The sequence below is a fragment of the Accipiter gentilis genome, chromosome 10 (assembly GCF_929443795.1).
Source record: "Accipiter gentilis chromosome 10, bAccGen1.1, whole genome shotgun sequence".
In the NCBI taxonomy this organism is placed as follows: Eukaryota; Metazoa; Chordata; class Aves; order Accipitriformes; family Accipitridae; genus Astur; species Astur gentilis.
This window is the reverse complement of record NC_064889.1, coordinates 6,630,653-6,652,594: the sequence shown is the minus strand read 5'-3', so window position 1 is coordinate 6,652,594 and position 21,942 is coordinate 6,630,653. Positions and strand designations below refer to the sequence as shown.

Below are 21,942 nucleotides of genomic sequence, written 5' to 3'. Positions count from 1 at the left end.
TGATGAAAGGGTCACTGACCTCAGAGTAAACTGTCTTCCTAAACTAGTATCTAGTACTGACATCATTACCATATTACATTTTCCATAAAGGAAACAAAGTAAACTGGACAAAAAAAATCAAGAAAATGGATAAGGAAAGTACATATGCAGAGAACAGCAATCAGTTTAGACTTAGCCAGATGTCTAATCCACAAGTTGAAACCAAGACAAGCACTTAGAAAGCCTTCAAAACTTAATACCTATTGGTAACAATAAGGTTTGCTCTTCTGCCTCTTGGAAGCGCACAGTGGTATCGATAGCTCTCTTTTTCCAGCTTTCTGATGTGCAATTTCTGAAACAGAAATAGAAAATAATTTGAGGGCTGTAAAAAGAAAACTCAAAGCGGTGGTTTCAATTCAAAAGCCTTTTAAAGAGTTACCTCATTGAACTGTTCTTTAAAGGCAGGCTCTCACAGTGTTCTCACTCCTGAAGCTGAGTCACTGAAAGGTCTGATCCGTTCCACTCAAAAAGTGGAACATTGACACTGCATTATCAGACTGTTTCTTCAGCTTTAATTTCCTTTCAGTGCTAATAATTGTTTAGTAATGTTCATTCTGTTACACCTCATGCTGCAGACTTGATTCAAGAGTGAAAATCCTGCAACAGCACCTTTAAGAGGTGGCACCACATGACCCAGACCCTTAGAAATAAACTACCAAGTTATAAATACTCAATGCACCTCAACTTCTTCTGAAGCATTGAACAGACATGCCTATTCAACATCAAAAATACAGTATATGAAAGTGTAGATCAAATTACTCATCAGGTTTCTGTTAGACAACCAAAACTCAAGTGACAAACTATGAATATAGAGGTTAAAGCTTCGAAATAAAGTACTGAAGTGCTTCCTAGCTTTTTTTCTTTAGTTCTTCATTAATTTTTTAATTACCTGTTTTTCAGATTTCCTATTCTGTACATGCTGTTTAACTGAAATATAGTATTTTCTAGAGCATGTCACCAGGTTTACAGAATTCTATCAACCACAAAGAGCAGGACAGAAGACAGTCTCACAGTCATCCCTAAATCAGCTCACAATAACACTGGCTTAAAGTCAACAAGATTCACAGAGCAACACATCAACTTATTTGTTGGAAATGGATACACATCAAAACATCATGTAGATGAAGATGAAGTTGTGAAACGAATGACGTACAACCAATGGGAATCCAACCTCAAACGGGGTATGAGAATAAATCTGTGCCCACTACCAGTTCTCCTCCTACGAATTTGTCAGAGCGCAGGCAACCTGTTTCTGTCCACTCTACTTTGCTGCCTGCTTCATTAATATAACGTGTTAGTTTTCAGGACAAAAGTGGTCTACTAGAATTAAATCCATGTTTTCTGTTATAATCCTGTATATATTTAGTAGCTGTAAGGTTGCTAGAATTCACATTCCAACTGCAATTGTCATGTACATGGTAAACATGTAATTGTTACTGAAGAACCTTATCTGTACACAGGTTGCATTAAATGCAGAGATCATGAATTCTCTGGGTAGCAAGCCTACCATAGTAAGTGTCATTACACAGATCTTACCTAACCCAACTACCAGCAGAACGCTCCAATGGGAAGCCCCTAAAATACCCATGCTTACCCTTCTCTTTGAGAAGACATACATTATTACATTTGAAGATGAAAACTCTTAGCATGAAAAAACTGCAACAAGGAATATACACATCAGATTTAAAGCTAGTTCCATGTTTATTTCAGACTGCAAAGCTAAGTATAGTTGTAATATGAAATACATACTTTCTTATACTTCAATCATCTCACATCTCTGAACCTGCAAATCAAAGTGCCACTGGTATTGGAATTCTGTGAAGTTACTCATAAGCAACTAGACAACATTTAGAACCCAGCAACATTAGCAATAGTAGAGCAGTTGGATTATATAGTCTCAACCTTGGAAAGAAGTGTTGGAAAGAGGATGTGCATGCCCAGGACTTTGCCCCAGGACTGTAGCCAGCAAAAGCATCCGGATTCCTGTTATACTCAAGAAGCTTCTAACAAATGCAGGGCTCCAGCACAGTAGTCACAAAAGCCTGGTCAGGGTCACTAACCTAGTTACATTCTCTGACAACCGTAAGCTCTTCATATTAAAAGTTACGATGGTCATCAGTAGAGGATTTTACAGAAACTCCAGTCTTCCTAGGTCACAAAGTCAAGCTTACCATTTATTGGTAAGATCAAGAGCTTTCAACTATCATCACAGAGAAATCAACTGAGATGTTGAAATTTAACCTATTGTACCCATATCTCAAACATCTACTCTCTCCTCTACCACTAAGAGCATTATATCAGTACAAAAACTCTACACAAAATACACATTCCACTTGTAAATAATGTTCAATTAGTAAAACTTAATGAAGACAGTTATATAGCCATGTCAATGCATGTTAGCTTTGTACTCTTTAAGCAATATAACCACCTTTTTTATCATACAATCTGTTTTAATGGAAAATGTGCAGCTCCTGTGTAGGAATGTGAGGAAACATGAGGAAGAATGAAGGCTATATGTGCCCTGTCTGGATACAGAATGCATGTACCTCAGATCAACGTTTAGCAAGTGCCTGAAACTGGATGCCCCAAAATTGGTTTTATGTTCTTCATTGCAAAATAAGATGACCTTCAGTTAATTTTACAGCTGCTACTATGGAATTCAGCCAGTATAACAGTAAATTTCTCAAGTTATTTCTGACAAATTAGTGAGAACAAATTAAGGAGACAGCACTAAAAGTTCAATATCTTTTTAGGTATTCCTTGTAAAGATACATCTCCTTCTGTATTTCCATAGCTGGATCTATAAAACTGGTAAGATGACAACAGAAGCTAAACTTGACTCCACATTTATCTATGATCGACCACCCAAACTATGTAGTTTAAAACTCTATACAGTTTAAGTAACCAAAATGGAAAGTTCTTCTGTAACCTCAGCTTACATCAGAATGAATTAAAAGAGGCTTCAATATTTACTAATACTTGCATTTTATTTTCATATATTTAAAAGTTTAAAAAATGTCTTAAAGTATCATCATACATTGTAACTGACCTCAAAAATCCTTTAAGCTCGAAAGTGGATTAATATTCAAGAATTTAAATCAACAGCATAGTGTTTTTCTGGATTTGCTCCCTAGTGATGTAACGTTTTGAAAAACATTTTAATTCAGCATTTTCCAGCAATGAAAAATAGAGGGTTCACATCTTCTATAAAAAAATATAACTTCTTGACCACCTCTAAAATTTCTGAAACTGTAAAACATACATGAAAGGAAAAAAAATTCCAGAAAGGCTGCTTATCTCAAAGTCTCTTCAAAACATCAAAAGAAAGAAGGCAGCATATAACTAAAATCAAAACATGAACCTTACATTTTATACGTGAACCATAGTTATTTTAAAAACAAGTCAAAATTGAAGAAATACAAAACCCACTGCCATGTAAGACTGCAATCCATATTCTGAAGCCTTTTGCTTGATAGGCAGAAATAAGACATGCTACATATTTAAACAGATATATTCATAAGCATGTTCCTTTATTTAAAATCAAAGCTTTGGAGAGAAAGCCTGTTTCTCATAACTTCAGAAACAATCCCAATAGCATTTTTAGATTTTACATGCAATATGTTACTACAGTAAGAGTTCCCACTGAGGTCCGTGCCTAAGAGATGCAATATTTCTCAGAGCTATTCTCACTGCACCTGATAGACGTCAGCACAATGGTAGTGGCATTATGTAAAAAGCAGGTTGCGCTTGATGCAAATTACTCCATAATCTGCACACTCTTAAAATTCCGGCATCTTTATCAAAAGCTTCTATTTTTATGAGAATACTAGAGCACTTTAAAGAAGTTCAACTCATTCTTATTTTACACGGAAATAAAAGAACCACTGCAAATTTACACAGCAGAACAGTGACTCAACCAGAAATAGAATCTGCAGTTTCCTGAAACCTAGCATAGTATTCTCTCTGCCACACAACACTGTCTCACCACCATGTCTCAATTATTCATGAAGTGTTCTGCATTCTTTATAAAGCTCCATGCTTTAACTGGGAAATGAAACAAAGTAACGCCATAGACATTGAATAATGTATGAATTGCATCATGTCAGACCCTAAGTGCTGGGGTTAGAAGACAGTCTCCTCACCAGAACAGGCAGCAATACCTGCATATTAAAAGGCAAAGTGTAACAAAGCCAAAAGCATTCATTACTTGTTCTAGCAAATCTCATCAACTGCAAACGCTCCTCATACAAAGATTAAAACTCTTGAGAACTTATTCCTTGGAAAACAATTCTCCTAGAGTTGCCCTATTTGTTCTTTGATTTCTCCACCTATAAATACCGTGCATTTATGTTTTACAAAACGCATATGCTACTACGAAGCCTCACTGCATGAGCTAGAGACATGGCCTGCAAGACATCAAATCTGACTTTCCAGGTTTTGAATTGACTGAGCAGATCCCTATATAGCCCATATACATTAGGTCCAGTACTTCTGGGAAAACGCACTGCGTAAACAAGTTTACACAAGTGAACTGATCTACTCCATCTGGCTGCTGTCCTCATTCTGCACCAAAAAAAAACGTTCCGAGTGGAAAAAAGTAACTTGTCTTTTAAGACCTACATATATGCTCCTCCTAAGCTGAGCTCTAATGTCTACCAATGTCTATACTCAAATACAAGTGAGTATTTAAGTGAAACATTTTTTTGTCCAACTACTGGATAGTATTTGAGACATCCATTCCTTAAGGTAACCTTACCAGGTTTCAACCTTGTAAGCGTATATTTATTTTAAAGGGACATATGCAATAAAGTTAGTTAAAATAGATAAGAGGGTGGGAATTCTGTTTAAACTACTTACAATGCTGGGTCAAAAGTGGATCCAAAAAATAAACAGCACTAGTACCTATAAGCTGAGTTATTTGCAATTAAATTTGTAAATGCATATAAAACTGACTTTCTGACTCATTTTCCTTGTTAAATATCCTATACCCTGTAAAAACACCGTCCCCCCCTTGCTTGTAATTTACATTAGAAAACAAAACCTTCCCAACACTAACCTCTAGCGTAATAATCAAAATCAGTTAGTTAAAACAAACAAACAAAAACCAACGTATTCAATTAACTGACTTCCTAAAGGAAGAAATTGTATTTAGTGAACTATACAGAGGATTTGTTCTTGGTTAGTGTACAATTCCAGTCTACACCATTTAGATCTAAGATGAATACAAATATTAGTTGTGCAGGAACTGCATAATGTCCAGTTTTCAGCATTAATTGTGCTACCTTTTCCTTTTTGATAGATAGAAAGAATATAGCTCAAAAAATAAAAATAAAAAAATGTCACTACATGAAGAAATTTGGTCTGCTTAGTATATCACAACAACTTAATTTCATTTAATCAGCTAAACTAACAGTTCATTAGATATTTTATTTTTTTTAAACAATTTTAAAATAATTAAGCTGACTATCGACCACTAAATTCTAAAAAGGCATTAGCAGGGGCTCTCTGCTCAATGTTTTTTTCATGTATGATAGGCAAACAGTTTGCTCTGAGAACAGCTTGTTAATTTATAAAACGCTGTATTAGAAATGAAATTTATGGCATCACTTAGAAATATATTTTTATATTTTTTTTATATATATATAACTAAATTCATGTTAACAGCTGGAAGTTTACATTTAAGTATGTTGAACAGCAAAGCCCCAGAAGATTCCGTGAATGAAACCAGAATCAACCGAGCTGGCTACATTTTTTAATTGATAAAATTTCATAAAGAAGTTGTTGTAGTAGTAGTAACTTGAAGTGATAGTGGTTCATCATATGTGTGACAGGCCTATGGCATATTACAGAAACCACAAATACAAGTTTTCTTAGCATTTATATGGAAACAGTATTTCTGTATCATGCAGTTATAAGCATTTTCACAGAAGAATATTCCACTCAATATCACCATTTTAAATTTTGCACAAGTATCAAAATGTTGCTTTCTCCCTTCATCCACAGCCCTGGCTCTAAGAAAATGCTAATTAATGAATGAACTCAGCATCTACCCTGCTTGGGTTTTTTCCCCAAGTACCTTCCATTGTTGCCACTCATAAGAAGCTAAGCATCCTTAGAAAAACAAATATATAGGAAACAAACCCTCCCTGTCTCTCACATCTTACCCACTCATCTAATGTTACTGAAGGTGGTTATAGAAGTTTGTTTTCTTAGCCTGGACAAAATGAAACGCTGTTCTATTCAACTGCTACACAGAAAAGATAAGAATGAAGGGGACATATTAAATGTAATCATGCCCTTAATCTAAACATTTAAGGCCGATAAAAGACTGTGACTGAAATAGAGAAGAAATATGGAAAATGTTTACTCCGTTATTCCAGTTCTTGCTGCGTATGCCAGGAGAGAAAGAGAAAGAAGAAAAACATTAGAAATAGAATAGGAAATAAGGATTAAAAGAACATCTAGAAAGAAGTAGCAAATATGCAAGTTTTGGTCTTAAAATGTTAATCTAGACAGTTATTTTATTCTAACTTTTCAGCAACAATACACATATTTTAAGGTAAACTTTAAGAACATGAAGGCTGAAATACAAATTAACTGGATTCTGATTATCTAGGACTTGAAAACAACTGTTATTCATCCTCTGTACATTAGCCACATCCAGTCATCCAGATGTAGAAACAGACCAATATCCACACAATGCCTGTAGCTATGACATACTGGTATTAAGAATAACATAAGGAAATACCAAAACATGGTATTTTGAGAATTCATGCAGTTTTTTCAACTGCTGATACTACAAAAAAAAAAAAAAAAAAAAAAAAGGAATTTCAGTAGTTGTATTATATGCCAAACAATTCAAGCTCTATTCATCCTATTTAAAAATTGCTTAGTTTGTAAACCAGCCTCACCTTTGTAATTAAACAAAACACTAGAACTGAGTATCAAAATGTTTTTGTTTCCACATATTCAAATCTTAATCCTACTAATTCTTAATCCTACTACCTGCTTCCAGAGCATGAGATAAGCAATTACAGAACATAATGCGCAGAAGATCATTTAACAGCAATGCTGCAGTTCTCTTGTCGCATTCCGGTTACTACAAGCACTGGGCCTTCTCTACTATACATGCTTGCTTTATGAAATAGGCTGGGGCAAATTTTTACTACAGATAACTGCCAGAGATCCCTGGCAGCTTTTTTGTAACATAATCCTTTATGGAACCCTGTAGATTAGAGAATTTTAACAGTATTTACAATGCAAGTCATACCTCAAATAAATCATAACCCTCAGCTTCCACCCTATCGTATGGCCGGATGATGCCATCTTCATGAATGAAACGTGGAGGACGGAGATTAGATACTTCTTCAGTTGATTCTGCCACCCTGCCATAGACAGTGGAACAGTATTCCGGTAAGCATGCTATAATTCTGACTTTCACCAATATTTCTTTAAAAAGTCACACTTTCACCTGCCACATATCCCACTTACACTTCCCAGGTACCCTACAGATGTAAATAGTAAAGACACACTGCTAGTAATAAATCCAAAGTAACATTAGCCAATTAGCTACAGAATAACTTGTAGAAGTTTACTCCCAACCGCGGATAATTTACTAAGGGTTCTCATGTTTATTAACAGACTTTCCAAAGGCCCCCTGAAACACAAGAAGCCCCTGATGTGCACTGCTAACTGAATTTAAACTGGCAAGTTTTCCTCCAAAAATTTCAATGGTTTATTACAGTAAGTTTAAATGACATTTAGATATTTGCATTCAGCAGTACACAAACCTATCTCAAAAGTAAAATTTACACAAGATCTTTTAATTACTTTCTGATCAGGGGAGGGAGTAAAAAGGAGAAAATGGACTAGTTACCGTCTATTTGAACTACAACATTGCAATATGTATTCTGAAGCAGCAATTTCCAGAGATCACCATAAAATACATTCATTACAGGTTACTAGGCATCTCTCAACCCCATATATCTTACTGCATATTGTGTTTAACACAAGCAATTGTGTGTCACTACTGGACCACTATACCACCTGGTATCCAACATATGGAAAGTACTTCAAAACTTCCTTTTGACATTTTACCTTTGAATACCCTGGAAGGTACTGCTTGCCATATCTACGATGCCACCTGTTGGGCGGGCTACCACTCCTACAAGCCCCTTTCCAATTCCTTTAAAGAATCCAGCTGCACCTTCTTTTTTAGCCCCTTTAAAAGAAAGGGAACAGAAGAAGACATAGTTTTAATGACCTACCTGAAGACATCAACAAACACAGAGTTAAATCATTACCGCTCCAGGCTGCACTAGAACTGTTTTGTACTGGAAACAGCCCACAGCAATCAATTACATACAATCCACTTATAAAAAACAGTTCTCTGTGAGAAGTCACACATTGCTTCCTTGTCTGTTCAGACATATTGCTGTTCACTTAACACCTTACCAGCCTCCAAAGCCAGCACAACTGAGACATTAACTAGATTCTCTTTCTCACACTTTCAGTCTGGATTGTAGGCCAATATATCAGTTTTTATAGGTTGATAGTAATAACAAAATAATCTGAAGACTCTAAGATCCACAAGTATAATGAAAGTTAACTACTTCTATCTCAAAATTAAGTGTTTCTGGTGACACATAACTATGGAAGAGCGAAGATAGCGTTTAGAAAGCATGCGTGTTCATCCACCAATGAGAGAAGGACTACATCTTAAAGTATCTGCCAATAATCTATAAAATACAACACAGTAACAATTAACTTCCAACATTTAAATCACTCTGCTGTGAAATTTAGTAAGAGGCTTTTCTTGGATTTTTTCATCATCTATCATACTGATAAAGTGACAGTCTTCACAAAAACAAATATTTATCTCAGGCATAAAACCAAATTTACTTTTTAAGATTTCTCCAACGTTAGCAGTCTCAAAAAAAACTTTTTCAATCAGTGCTTTTTAATTTATTATTTTTAGTAACTTTATTCTGGCTTTAAACAATAAAATTGGGTACTCCAGCAGGCCTAACAAAATATGTCACAAAGACAACCATTCCTCAATTCATACAAAGGCTGAAAAGGTGGTAAGCCAATAACAGCTATAAATATATTTGAGTAAATCATCGTATAAGGTCACATTTGAATTAGAAATATAAAAATAATCTTGCTACCCTTAGCATCACCACACTTAGATTGATATTTCTTAAAATTACAAAATAAGTTGTAAAGTATTGGGAAACCATTTAAGCAGTGCAGTGCAACGCAACCTTAGTGCTTACCTTCTACTGGTTTAGTGATTATGCCCGTCACACCTCCAACAACACCCTAAGAAGAAGAAGGTAATTAAGTTCCTACTTAGAAACAGGAATGCTATAGTCTAACTGGGCAACCAGTTGTGGCTCATCCTTCATTTTAAAACTTTATAGTGAAGTTCAATATCAGAAACACTGTTTGGCAGCGGTTTTTTGGTTTCGTGGTTTGTTTGGTTGGTTTTTTTACTTTAAGTTTTCAAGAAAATGATAACTGAGGGAAAGCAGAGAGGGGGGAAAACCTAAATCAGCTGAAGAAACATTTATGATGGCAAGAAAGACTAAAAAAATCTTTTCTACAGTAATCAGACTTGCAATAATTAAGAAAGTCACTATTTCACTTTCATTACTAACAGGAAGCTGCCAGAATTCCCAGTCATGAGTGAGTGATACCAAATATTCAAGATAAATCAAAATCAAATGATTCTCTGGAAAACTTTAAAGGTCAAGTAGTTTAATGACATGAAGGCAGAAGAATAAAAATCCACTAAAGTAACTTCCAAATTTTCAGCAAACAGTATCAGAAACAACTCTACAATGTTTACTACTTACAATGACTTAGAAATATGTTGACCGTTTTTATATTGAATGGAAAGTGATAGAATTTATTAGAAGACTTAATTTGCATTCAGGTAATACAGATCTCTCAGTAATTGTTTACATGAGGTTTGTCTTGTAACTAGTGCTTTAACTAGAAATATACATGATGCTTCAGCAACCTGAAAAGGTTCCCAACTTTTTATTATAAAAACAATATGGGCGTTGCACAGCTCCTATTTCAGAATAATATCTCCAACCTAATGTACTTACTTGTATACATATTCTACTTGCTCTATGTTCACACCCTTCTAAGTCAAGAAAACCTAGCAGTTTTTAGAAGACCTCAGCACATAGAAAGCCATTTCTACTATGCAGCACATGCCCAGAGCTCATAATTCACAGCCAACAGACTTTAATGGCAGAACTGACTGCAAGGTAAAATAAGGGCCCAGTTACTTTATTTAGATAACACATTTGTTAAACATGAGCAACTATGTTTATTTATATAATTCACAGGAGAAATTGGTGTTAATTCCTACACTTTACCTTTCCAAGACCTTACCTTCAATTCCTCAGGATGGCCAAAACCACAACCTCAAACACTAAAGCTGATACACTATATTGAGTGTCCTATAAACCGACTGCCTGTTTGTCTCTTCTGTTTAGTTCATGAACTGATAAAGACGACATCAAACTTGCTTGCATATAATTTTCAACCATGGATTAAGACTAGGCACATCATACCCTCCAACTTCAAATTCATACCTGTAACAAGCCTTTTCCTCCTTTGGCCAGGCTGTCACCAAAGTCTTTTGGCTGCCGACCCATCTCCTCTCTCCGTTTCTGCTGAAATTCTTTATCCATAGTAATAGCAGCCAAGCCTTTTCCAACCGAACCAGTGATCCTAGACACCACCCCTGCTGCACCACCTGATGCAACAGGGCAGAAAACAAAAGTTACTGTTCTTTCACAGTTTAACAGCAGACAACATACAAGAAGCCACAAAGTTCATAGCAATTTCCCTTCATGTTCAGGTTGGATATTACAGATTTACACAGAGTGACTACCACATGTTGTCCCTGAGAAGACTCTGGAATCTGGCCTGAAAAGTTAACTGTTAAATCGCTTCAGTACATGTTATATGGCATATTGGATGGAATCGTATTTTCTCTAATTACTGTAATACATAGCTAAATAAAAATCTAAGGTAACTGTAACAGTAGCTGGCCCTAAGAACACTTCTCAGGCTTCTCCAGACATTTTAGGACCATTAGAATTATTTTCCTTATTCATCCATGGCATGGTACAAATTCAGTTATACGTGCAATGTTTCTCAGTTTGCTCACTCAGTCTACAAAACAGACATTTAGATGGTCTTGAGTTAGGTATGAATGATCTGTACCACAAATACTGGCAATAGTATCTGATAAATACTCATCAAAAAACTACCATGTAGACACTTCAAAAATATCTTTCCCTTCAAAATAATAAGAATCTAAACGCAATCCATGAGTTAACCCAATTCATTAAAAAAGTGACATTATGATACATACCGACTGTGTGTCCAAGAAGACTTTTAACACCAATTACAAAGCCTTCAGCAAATTCTTCAGGTCCTTGAACAGCACCCTAAAAATGAAGCTTATTTTGAATAGCAGAAAACTATACATTTATGCACCTGTTTAAAAAAACCCTAGCGATTCCTTTACACTGATGAAAGGAAGGCCATTTGACTATGTTATTTCTTCGAAGTTAACATTAAAAATTGCCAGTTCCTTAACTGTTCAGGGTGTAGAGTACAGTGACAACAAAACTGCAACCCAACTAGTATATTCAATCAGCCTGCTACTCATACATGGTTGAAGAATCAGAAAGTCATACCTGGAACGGCTCATAGAAGAAAGCTTCAACTCCCTCAGACAAGCCTCTGATTAAGCCAAATGGATTTCCAAGAACATCTAACCCAAGTACAAGAACATACATCTGTTTCAGGAGCTAAATAATGAGGGAAAAACAAAACAAAACAAAAATAAAAGCAGTGTCACTAGCTGCTGCTGTTACACATAGTTCCATGTTAGAACCCAAGGCTGGTAAATTTTGTAATTTACTACCTAAGTAATGTGTTAAAGAGTACCCAGCTTAGTATTCCTACTAGAATGAAGACAGGCTTAGGCAAAAGATGAAGCATATGTATGGATAACTAGAAGAATAGTTTGGTGAAGAAAAATACAAATAAGAACAGAAGCAATCACTTAAAACTTTTAAAACACATTGTCAGGACACTTTTGTATTTACATTTTCATAATGTGCCACCAGATTCCTACTGCAGTACCATGAAATAAAAAAAACAGTAGCTTTTTAGATGTATTCACCTTTTCTCTCCTATTTTCTGCATTCTGTAAGATACTTACTCAAAACTTTACACAAAGGCTTGACTAAATAAGCTTACTTGTTCACTATAATGTCTAACAACTCTCTTCATCAGTTGATCTCTCTTGTAGAACTGATACTTAATTTCAAAGAAAGCAAGTCTGAAAGACAAGTAATCACACATTAGTTATACATACCCTTCCTCCTTCTAAATAGTTCTCTTTTTCCTTCAGATAATCCTGAAGCCCTATTCTCTTAAAAAGGAGCCTAAATCCCATCTTCTCTCCATTGCTCCCTTTCCCCAAAGGCTGTACACATGTATACTAGAGTCAGCAAAGTTTAAAAATGGAACCAATTATTAAATGTATAGTAGCTTTATTCAAAATACAAAAAAATATATTTATTAGCTTACTTGAAAATAAGATCATCCACATCTGTTAGAGTAGCTCCAATACTTTTCAGTAGCAAATTCAGAGAATGGATGGCTATCATTTCTTCTCCCTTATCTGATGCTTCTTCACCAGAAGCCAGAGACAGACTCAAATGCAACTGTCAAGACAGAATTAGTAGAGCAAGACAAACCAAGACAAAAGACACACACCAGACAGGTTGTATGGTGGACATGTAAACAATCCAGTGGTGAAACAGTGGTAATTGTATTTTTTCTCACTTTGAGGAAATATCAATATCAACAAATGTGCTTGAACTCACAATGGTATTACTTTGATAACATATATATTTATTTATATTTCCATACAGAGAAGTGTCAAATTGCCCTAGAATTTTAACTTTTGTTATCTTTACATGTGTAAACTCCTGTATAAGCAATGAGAGATATAACATGTTAAATAGGTGGAGCTTAATTCCCAGTACAGGTTAAATTTTAAATTCTGATTTAATTAACTATCTTGTGTGTATTTTTGCAACTAGTCAACTCTTTTGGGAAAATTCATGAACTTCAGAGAACTGCCTTTAACACTGTAAAACAGGATTTTTTTTAGTGTTGATAAGACACTTATTTTAAAAGAAATCCATACACTTCTCTTAAGGGTGGAGAAGGCAATGGAAAATTATTTTTCTTTTCCCTTGTTCATCACCATAAGCAATATTGCTCCCTTCTACTCACTTACATGAGGGCATAGCAGTTAACCTGTATGATTTGACTTTTTCAAGATTCCCAACTTTATTTTATTTTTAAAAGGTCACACATCCATTTTCATGGTCTTTCCACTATCCAGTGGTTTAGAATATTGAGATAAGGCACTGAAATAAGGTGAAAAAAAAACCTGGAGAGAAAAAGAAGCCCCTTCCTATACTTACCAGGCAGCATGTCTAGACATTTCAAATAAAGATGCAAGAGAGACTTAAAATTATAACTGTTTCTTAACAACTTGAACCAGACTAGCTAGAGGATTATGTTAAAATATCACAACAGTGTCTTATTCCTCTAGTGTTTTCCCTGGCTTCACATTCTTATTAGTGTATAAGCATAACCATATCAGAAAAAAAAAAAAAAAAATCTGAGAATCTAAGTGTACCCTAACAGATATCTAGTGAAATAAGTAAAAAGCTGGTAAAAATGCCAGAACTTACTCATCTGTATTGGGGTTTTTGTCTGGCTTTTATACATTCAGTGAAAATGAAAGGAAAATAAGTTATTTTTGTCCTCTAATTTCTTATTCAATCTGATAGCCTTAGGGGAACATTCTGCTGTTTCAGAATAACATGTAATTACTGATGATCTTTCTTCCTTTGCTCCAGAAAAATCTAACTGGTTCAAGAGAGACAAGAAAACAAGCCCATGAAAGTGTATTTTATTATAATTTATCATACATTACTTAGATACCTTCAGGCCAGCATTTTATTTAGCTTTCCTCGTTATTATACCCATTGACTCTTCCCACTTAGCAATGGTTAAAGGTCTGTTTGTACTCATGAGCAACCAGCAAAGTTTTCCAACAAAGTATTAAGTTCTAGAGAACGTAAAAAAATCACCATTAGGAAGAGAGCATGAAGCAATTACCCAGAAGGTTGATCTGAGGATGTATTTACTATAAGGAATTAAGAGATCATTGATATCAAGTGTTTTATTAACCAAAAGTATCCCCATTACATACCTTAATTGGAGAAATGTGAAAATGCTCAAAGAAGCTGAGCATTGACAGGTCTGTTAGGGAAGACTCCATCAGCTCAGTGTTAAGTGCATCGACATCTTGCTTAATTAATTTAGACTGGTTTTATTATAAAAAAAGAAAAAATAGAACAGAAGTTTATCTCATCAACATATATGTAATATAATATTATCATACATAAATATATGTAAACAATATAAATAATCAGCAGAAATAATCATAGTCAAATGTAATAAAAGTTAGCCAACTAGTTAAACAGCCAACACCTCCAAAACTGGAAATAGACTAATTACTTTTGTATACCAGATTATAACTGTACTAATGCATTTCTTTAATCCAGGGTAAAACAAACAAACAAAAAAAACCCCCACACAACAATTTTTGCCTGACTTTTCCATTTTACGCTATATCACTTGATATTCCCTTAAATTCCGCAATCACTTAAGGTATCACATGTAAATTAATTTAGAAATTTTAGTAAAATAACTTCCTGAGGTTCTTTGCATTTTTGTATTTCCTCACAAAATTAGAATTTTTATACAGTACATCTGAATATACCATTTCTCAGAAAAAGAAACTGGCAAGAATGACTCTCCTATGCACACTAGAACCAATTGTGATCTTTCTGAATATTATCCACCTATGTAAGACTTAATTTGGAGCCAGGAAAATCTGTTCCTTCTGCTCTCTAAAGACAAAAGACACTACAGACTGACAATTAGAAGTCCATTCTATAAACCCTAACCTTATTTCATCTACCACCCTTAATACTTTGTAGCCACAGTTGAAAGAATTGTCATCAATTAATAAAATATTAAATGAGCAGAAAACACACATACCCAAGTATCAGTTACTCAAACTTGTCAATTAGGAATGCTCACAGCCAATGCTTAACAGAAATACCAGTGCCTCACTGAAAATTATGTTACCATATCCCTTTATTCACTGTTGTCAAATTCAATATTCACTTATTTAAACTGAAATTTTCAGAAAATCACAACACTGTTACAATAAAGGCCCTGTTCTGGCAAAAATCAATTTATCTGGTATGTTACCCTTTGTCTTTCAGTTTCTGGGTCTGTAGATGGAGTGAAAAGTTCACTAAGTGCTCCTAAAAATCCTTGATCAATTTTCAGTGCCATTTCCTGGATAAGAACCATGAAGTATCTAAAATAGGAAAAAACAAACAGTGTATACTTGTAGAAGTTAAACTTAAGTATCACCTGCTTACCCTACGTAACTCAAGTTTTGTTAGGCAATGTTGCATATTACAATGTACAGTATCAACTGTATATTTACAGTTAGGAGGGCCTACCAGCCCCACAAAGCTATACATTACTTTATATTATTCATTTCTTAACACTTCCAAAATTTACCTAAAAATATTAACCATCATCAAATATTTCTTATATTCTTACATTATGATTCCATGTGCTCCATAGATAACATCACCTAGACAACATATTTCTTCCTTTTATCCAACTGCCTCTCTCCAAAAGTCATATTACCGAATATTTATTTTATTATAATTCACCATCCTCAAATATTATATCCACACTAGTTGGCTACACATCTTTGCATGAGAAACCATCAGGCTTTGTCTCATTTTTAGTACAGAAACTCAAGACATAGACATATCAACTAAAGAACACACATTTCACAATAGAACACACTGCATTGGGCTACATTAGATACTGTATGAACTGTCGGTTGTTAGAGCACCAGATAAACCCAGCACTGCACAGCAAACAGGCAGACGTGCAACTCTGATGTTGTAGTACAAGAGGGAAATAATTCTGATTAGTAAAGAGTTTGAATAGGGACTGACTATGTCAACGGACTGTTACTTTCTATAAGTAAGTTTCTTTTAAGAATGATATTATTTCACTGGAGATGTTTAAAAACTCAATCCAAAGTCAAGAGTTGTTTGGATAAGAAAACTTGAACTTTAAAACAAGGTTCACTTTTAAAATGTGTGAAATCCCTAAAATTATATTACAACACACCATTAAACTCACTTGAATTGCAGTACTTTGCTGTATTCATTGAATCTAGTGATGACGCTGATGTCAATGAAGGGTTTTGGTTCTAAAGAGAAAAAAACAATCTAACTATATGTAAAAAATAAATTGCCAAGTTACTACTTTCAGGGCTGAATAAATCTGATATTACTAAAAGGTTTCTCTTACCTGAATCCAAAGAAATTGACTTAGGAGGGGCTACAGGGTGAAATACAACAGGAAATATCGATCCTGGTAATTGATTATCAACCTAAAAAATTATTGCATAATTACAGGAATATTCTTATGACACAATAGTCAAAGACCATTTCCTATTTAGAAGGCTTGAGAAACTTGTTTATAGACTGTGTTCAAGAACATCATCATTCTTTTTTTGGAGGAAGGAGAGAAGAGGAAGAGGATTACTCTGGTATTTGGTATTTTGGAATGTTACCTATTTAGTTATAAAAGGTCAGGTGGCTGCACAAGGGATGCTTACACAGGTTCACACTCAAAAAGATTCATTTATAGGATCTGCAGCTGAATGCACACATTGACTGTAACAGTGAAAACTACCTTCAGGCAAAAATAAAAACAAAATGCAAGAGATAAAAGGAAAGAGGAAACTCTTCCCCACCAGCTGGTCAGGATAAGCATCAGGGTCCTCAATGAATGCCCTCCCCCTGGGCGACTCTGAAGTATAGCAAATGGAGATGAAGATGACAGTGACGATGGTTTCTCACCATTATTTTCCTCTATCTCACTAGTACCTGCTCAAGCATTCTACTCGTTAATTTAGCAACATTATTAGTACTGAGTGGAGTATGCTAATCAGGTGCAAGTGTTGCACATTAATTCACTGTTAAGCTTACATGCAGATATACTATTGCATACTATTTTTGAGGATTTGTCTATTATCTACTTTCCATTAGACAGGTAGTTTTTGTACTAAAGATTTCTAAACCTCTAGATACATTCTCTAGAATAATGTTACATGCCTGTATACAAACTATGGTAAACAAATTTTGAAAAAGGTTGAGGGTTTTGTTTGTTTTAAAACACCAAAACACCTCTCTTTAGAAATGAACTTTCCATCATAGCACCCTGTTTTACATTAACCCACAACTCTGTGGATTTTTTTCTATACTACTTGCAAAATCCTGGGATGGCAGTTCTGCAGTATTTTTCCTTCAATGGAGCATTCATAGCACTTCTGCTACTCTGGCATAGTGAACAGAGCACCACATATGTAAGATTTGGAAATATTTCTTCATATAAATTAATAAAATAAAAGCATTAAAATGACAGTTTAGTTTACAGAACACGATGAGAGATGGTACCTGCAGCCAATACAATTGAGCCCGCAAGCTTCTTTGGTGAGGTGACTGTTTGAATTCAACCTGAATTCCTGAAAGGAAGTTGCGTCGGATGCTGCATCTGACTGGGAGACGCATTTCCATTGGAACCTTACTAAAATTCACCTGGAAATAGAAGAAGGCAGAGCTAACATATAGTTTAATTAGGGAAAGAATAAAATGTTAAGTTACTAGTAAACAGACCAGCAAATAAAATCTGCATTTTTCCTTATTTCATGATCACATGGCTACTGAATTACTCAATTATTCCAATTATCTGCACAGAAAGTAACAAAAACCACCAGTTAGTCTGATAAGCGCATTACATTGCAACTTTAGTTGCCCCAAGCGGGAACCTCTGTGTCACCTTAGCAACTATTTCTTCATAAGTTATATATTACACTGGCATAATTAAAGATAATTTGCATGCAGCTGCCTACTTTCCCAGCTGATGCTTTTACCCTGATCCTGAAACATTAAACTTATGAGAAGCAAAATGGAAAAGCTCTCCTTTATTTCAAGTCAAATGCAAGGACAAGTTTTTGATACTATGTATTTTAAATGCACTACTGCAATGTATAAAACCTAAGCATTCATACAACTGAGAGTATATGTGTTTTTCAAATGAAAGGATTATATAGAAAACAAGCTTGATTATGGTACTACAAAATGCCTGTATTTTACTTAGCTATTTCATCACATTAAATTTATGCATGGAATAGAGGTATGTATAATTAATGTCTGAAAAAGCTCAGGTAAATAAATTAATTTATTTCAAGAGTCTTTGAACGCTATATGATCCTTTATCATATGAAGTCATGGGAACTGCAGCTTATTAAGAAGCTAACCCCAAGATTTCAGCAAAGAATTTAAGCTACATCAATGAGAATATAGGTTCATAGCTAACATGCAGATACCAAGCAATCTTTTCTACCTCACAAAAGCAAAAATCTTTGAGATTTGTACTTCATAATACAAGTCTGGGGAATACTTCAATACTGCCTCAGTATTACCTAAATACAAAAATATCCTACAGTATAAAATGTGAAACTATTAAAAAAAACCACTTGCTTTTTATTTGTGTTTCTCTTAATACAGCATCTACCCTTACTTAGCAAAACAGAAGTCCATTTTAACTGTTGCACATGTTCTGCAATCACTTAAACACTGATGCTTCAAAACATACCTCAATATTGCTGTCTAGTTTATGCCAACCTGGAGCTTGGAAAGCACTCTTAGAAAGATACTTTTGATAAGCTTGTTCCAACAGGTTTATTTGCTTTTGATTAAATGGTTTCCACTTTTGCCTCGGTTTTAATTCCCAAACAACACCAGAACTGCAAGACAAATAACAAGGTTAACAATTTAATAGTACTTAAACCTTTCTTATGCATACAAAACATGTAAAAAAATATCCTAATTTTTCAGGCTTAAAAAACCCTATTGTTTACTTTTTTTTTATTAGAAGCTAAGCAAGCAGGCAGTTAAATCCTATTTATTCAAATTGCACAATAGGAATAAAGGCATACTTTAATTTTACTTAAGAAGGTTTCACTTATATTAATTTCATTTCAAAGATGTCCCCTTCAACTCAACTATATTGCTAAAATTATAATACGCTGTCAAATTTTGATAATTCAAAGGAATATTTAAGCTTACATGCACAATACCTAGTAATTCCTATGTAAGAGATTTCTTTTTTATTTTCATTGTTAACAAGAGAAAGTCCAAGACTATGGATTGACAAGTTTATTTCTTGATCAGGTTGCTCCAGCTCCTCTGCTTGTCGTGCTTTAGAAACTAATGCAACATCATCTGTGAAAAGTAGCACTCGTTGGCGTCCATCCAGGAAAGACACCCAGTGTATTTGAGTATTTGCATTGTAAGGGAATTGGCCACAATCATCCTGTATTAGGGGGCGAAAACAGTAAATAAGTAATTACAGGAGTAAATCTGTGATGTAGCTGTATGTTTACAAGCAAGCAAGTTTACTGGCACACACCCAAAGCAGAACTCAGTATTTTTTTTGTTTGTTGAGTTTACTGCATCATACTGATTTGGTGGCATCTTGTATCCCAACACTGGAAAGAAGTTAGGGGCTAGGATTTTTATTTTTTATTATTATTTTTTTTTACCTTTAGAAAAGTTGGCATTCCAGCAATATTTGTGGATGAGAAAAATATTGGAAATTATTAGAAAACAAAGGCCTTCACAGCAAAAGAAAAGACTTAGAATCGTAGGTGATGGGGGAAGAAGGCATTAAATCATACACCATGAAACAGTAAAACCAGACAATGTTCTTCAAATGCAGATATTTGTTTATTTATGAGGCAAAATCAAGATAGTTAAAGCCCTTTTCTCAAAAGCCAACAATAATCATGAATATAACCATAATTATACACTATGAAAATCAGTTTCAAACATAAAACATTTTTAAATGTAAAAAATTTGACCCAAGGAAGTGCTTATACAGTGAAGCACACTGTAATTGGTTAACTGTCACAGTTCAGCTGTGAGAAACTGCATCCATTCCCCATATAACTGAAACACAAACTTGCTTTCCTGTCCCTACTTTTATCTACTAATATCTGCAGTTTTCTCATCTTAACTCTGTGCCTAGTCAACAGAAAAAACAAGCCACCTCTGAAGAATTCACAGTTTAGTAAAAGGTACAAGAGGTCTGCTATTTAGAGACAGACACATAGGACTTTATTTAGCCCACATTCCAGTTAAGTGAGAAAAATCTTCCTCCATCAACACTTGCTTCCCCATTCTTTAACAAAATACTTGCCCAGTCTTATCCTAGATTTATCTCTGCTTCTAGTTATAGTTTCCGTCTTTCCCCCATTCATTTTCCATCTTGATCATTGTTATTTTGCCCCCACTTCACACATTTTCCTCTTTTAATATTCTGTGAGTTACAAACACCAAAATAGCTCTTAGTGAGCAACTCAGAATTTTCTGCTCTATGCAAGCATTTCCCATAGGAAGCAAGAGTCACAGCAGTCAGGGGTTTTCTCCATCTTTAAGGAGATACTTAAGCCAAATGCAGCACTGCTGGACAATTGGTGAATTATTCATTCTTTGTACTATTTAGATATGTCCACAGCTCATACACTTCATCCTTCTTCTTTCATATCCAAGAAAACCATGCAGAAAATTCAGGCTGGAGTTTCTGTCCAATCCTCTATTTGTATCAATCTGAACATCTAAAATCTTGCTACTTGAGAGTAGGCTCAAAAGTCTCTTAGAGGACAAGACAGATGCAAGTTACTGAAGAAGCCTTCTCTCAGAGAATTTTAATCTTGTTATAGTCCTAGATTGGTTCAGCATTTACTTCTCCCTTTCTGAAATTTACCTTAAGTAGGTCATGTTCACCAAAATTCTGGGAGTAGCCCCAAGTCAATTTTCTTGTTTTAGTTGGATCTGTCCATGCAAACAGGCATACTTGCTTTGGTTTCAATTCCATTTCCTCTTGTAATCCACTGCAGGTTATAAGAAAAGGAGTAAAGTGACAGCATTCACTGGTTAAGACCACTGATTGAAGTGGTGAAAGCAGATGATGGTGCTATAGACTCCACCCCTCCAGCCTCCTGGGGTGAGGGGTTAAGGGCCTAGGCTATCCATTCCAAACAAGTCCAGCTGTAGCTAGGCTTTTGGTGAACTAAGATCTATACTCCCACTTTTTTCTTTCCACTTTCTCAGACTATGACAACTGCTTAAAAGTAGAAAAAATACTTCATTAAAAAAACGCGATAAAGAAATAGGTTTTTTGTATTTTTCAAGGTACCATAATGGTAAAAAGAGAACTATCTCCACAAAGGAAGTCCCCTGGTTAAACAACTAATGCCAAATTGTTTCTTTCACATACCTCTGTTTATATCTGAGAGAGTCCCACGAAGTATGATTAACAATAAGAGCTGGAGCAGCTCCCTCATGGTAATCCGAGAAGCTTATAAGAGTAGAATGCTCAGAAACATTCACATCTACCAGTAGGCCCCCATTCTGGAGAGGAAGTTAGAAAGTTCAGTATTTGTTCTATGCATAAATTCAAGTTAGAACAGATTAAATTGTTATTTTTAGATCAGTCATTCACTGGCCTTTTAGAAATGAAAAAAGGAAATGTACTCTACATTATCTAGTAATGGTAAGTTCAAACACATTGGTCACTGGCTTAAGACAGACATCAGTAGCATCC

The 21,942-nt window shown here is 34.9% G+C and overlaps 1 protein-coding gene across 6 annotated transcripts in view; it reads right to left on the bottom strand.

Moving 5' to 3' along the window:
* The window catches only part of VPS13C (vacuolar protein sorting 13 homolog C), a 104,576-nt gene that overhangs the window by 6,228 nt on the left and 76,406 nt on the right, over positions 1–21,942 (bottom strand). For 5 of the 6 annotated variants that reach the window (XM_049811841.1, XM_049811842.1, XM_049811844.1 and 2 more), the window contains 18 exons: positions 21,616–21,749; positions 21,103–21,229; positions 19,415–19,650; positions 18,931–19,081; positions 17,730–17,870; positions 16,579–16,660; positions 16,408–16,477; positions 15,445–15,556; positions 14,375–14,488; positions 12,670–12,806; positions 12,337–12,418; positions 11,769–11,882; positions 11,441–11,516; positions 10,653–10,816; positions 9,318–9,363; positions 8,137–8,260; positions 7,310–7,424; positions 240–331 (listed from right to left, as the gene is read on the bottom strand). In XM_049811841.1, coding sequence (XP_049667798.1) covers positions 240–331; positions 7,310–7,424; positions 8,137–8,260; positions 9,318–9,363; positions 10,653–10,816; positions 11,441–11,516; positions 11,769–11,882; positions 12,337–12,418; positions 12,670–12,806; positions 14,375–14,488; positions 15,445–15,556; positions 16,408–16,477; positions 16,579–16,660; positions 17,730–17,870; positions 18,931–19,081; positions 19,415–19,650; positions 21,103–21,229; positions 21,616–21,749 — 2,117 coding nt within the window. The other variant, XM_049811843.1, reaches the window with a different exon arrangement.